The 2,220-nt window shown below is 35.4% G+C and overlaps 1 protein-coding gene across 1 annotated transcript; it reads right to left on the reverse strand.

Moving 5' to 3' along the window:
- Positions 1-497: 497 nt before the first annotated feature.
- Positions 498-1,104, reverse strand: LOC110039439 (basic leucine zipper 43-like). Its single transcript, XM_020744496.1, has one exon. The coding sequence runs from the start codon at positions 1,052-1,054 to the stop codon at positions 599-601; it is 456 nt and encodes a 151-aa protein (XP_020600155.1). The 5' UTR covers positions 1,055-1,104; the 3' UTR covers positions 498-598.
- Between the last annotated feature and the right edge of the window lie 1,116 nt (positions 1,105-2,220).

Raw genomic sequence — 2,220 nt, forward strand, 5'->3', positions numbered from 1 at the left:
CTAAAGTTATTTTAATCATAACATTAAGGATAAAAATAACTAATTTTTTTTCTCCTTTTCAGAGTATTAAAAATGACTTCTGCTTTTTTTATCTATTTTCTTTCAGCATATAGTTGCGGTCACACTAAAAAAAGCGCTAATGAAAAGCTCTTCCCTCACTTTCCTCTTCAATCTGCCAATCACCGCAGCCACACCGCCAACTTACCCCCACCTGTCACTACCTTGCTTTTGCCAATTTCTTCCACACCTGAAACCTCTTTGTTTTTGGTTGCTTCATGTAATTTTCCTCTAACAAAACAGTGTTCATTCAGCTAATTTATTACCTGGGTTATGTCCATGTGTAATGATTGCATGGTATGCTCAACATTACTTCATATTTTAAACGATAGTCTTCATTCATATATTATAAAAATATCCAATGCTGTTAAGTGAATATTAGTGCGAAATTCACACATAAGAACTAATGATATTTGATGGCATTGTTGTGATATTTTACCATAACTTCATCATAATATTACAGAATATCATCAAACTCACATCTATCTACACATATCTTATCCGCACGTAATATTTCATCTTGAAAATGAAGACAAACTCTTCAACTACATGTGCTCAGAATCATTGTTCTAATGTGGGCTATATTGGGCTCATCACAATGTTCTTCTAACATAGCCGTTAATCTCTTCTGCAGCTCACTCATCTCCTCACTAAGTCTCTGCTTCTCATCCTGTGCATCTTCCTGATCTCTCATTAACTTATTGAGCTTATCCAGCAGCTGACGGTTGGCAGCGCGGAGCCGAGCAACTTGCCCAGCCAGCTCTTCTAGATGCCTCTGCTTTCGCATCCTCGACCTCCTGGCAGACTCTCGGTTCGATATCATCCTCCGCCGCCGCCGCTCGTCGGCGGGAGATGGCTGATGATCCCCGCTCTGGTCGTGTGTCTGATGAGCTATAATTGAATAAGATTCAAAAAGGCTGCCAAAGTTGAAGGCTGGGATGATGCTCTGTGCTGTGGGGAAGTGGAATTGGATTCCGGCTATCTCTCCGGGATACATGACGGTGGCCGGAGGGATCCCGCGAGGTGTTTGGAAGCAGGGGTGAGTGAGTGAGTGAAAATGGAGGAGGTGAGAATGGGGGAGTAAGTGGGTTTTATAGGGGAAGGAGGAGGGTCCACTTGTGAAGGAGAGAACAGTTCTCCCCAAACTTGTTTAAGGGATGATAACCAGCAATGTGAGGACTGGTGAGGTCATCATGTTATGGATTTGTGGATAGGATTTTATGAGATGGTCTTCTCGGTGAAGCATGAGTGGCTGTTATATGTTGTGTGTATGTTGTGTTACAGCTATTTGTATAATGCATACAATTCGTTTAGGAGATCTCAGTGGACTGTTGTATGTATGGTTGGTGGTGTGCTTAGAAATTTAGGTACTGAGTTTGGCTGTCAGTGTGACTTTTTTTAACTCTCTCTCTCTCTCTCTTTTTCTCTCTCTTTTCCATTTCCATTCATTTGGTAATATTAATTTTTTATTTAATTGTTCATTTTATTCATTTATTTCTAAATTTTCCAATTGAAGCAATATTTCATTTTCATTTCCAATTTCTACTGGTGTAGTTGAGAGATTAGATTCATTATATGTGACATGAGTAGACTCTTCAACTACTAGAGTTCTTTTGTTAAAGATTCTATAGGCCTTCCTTCTAGATGAATACCATAAGAAAACGGCTTCATTCAATTTTGCATCAAAATTTTCCTGATTAGAAATTTCATTTATAAGTACAAAGCGCTTCTTGCATCAAAAGACTTGTAGATGTGACAAACTTGGGCTTCTTTCTTTTAAGAGTATTATATTTTTATTTATGACTCACATTTATTTTAATAACTTATGAGATTTATTTTTGATAACTTAAGTCATTAATTTTCTTAACTCATAACTTATGTCATAAATTATGACAACTTATGATATTTATTTTGATAACTTAAGTTATTTATTTTCTTAACTCATAACTTATGTCATAAATTATGACAACTTATGATATTTATTTTGATAACTTAAGTTATTTATTTTCTTAACTCATAACTTATGTCATAATTTATGATAACTTATGATAATTATTTTTGTAACTGTATAACCCCTAAAATAAATAAATGTTACTAACTTATGTCATTGATTTTATTAATAAAAATCAATTAATTTATTAAATTATCATAAATCCTATTGGT

Source organism: Phalaenopsis equestris, unplaced genomic scaffold (assembly GCF_001263595.1).
Source record: "Phalaenopsis equestris unplaced genomic scaffold, ASM126359v1 Scaffold000002, whole genome shotgun sequence".
Taxonomy (NCBI): Eukaryota; Viridiplantae; Streptophyta; class Magnoliopsida; order Asparagales; family Orchidaceae; genus Phalaenopsis; species Phalaenopsis equestris.

What these genes read in the sequence shown, in the direction of transcription:
- LOC110039439 (XM_020744496.1), bottom strand. Translation starts at nt 1,054, where the DNA reads ATGTATCCCGGAGAGATAGCCGGAATCCAATTCCACTTCCCCACAGCA.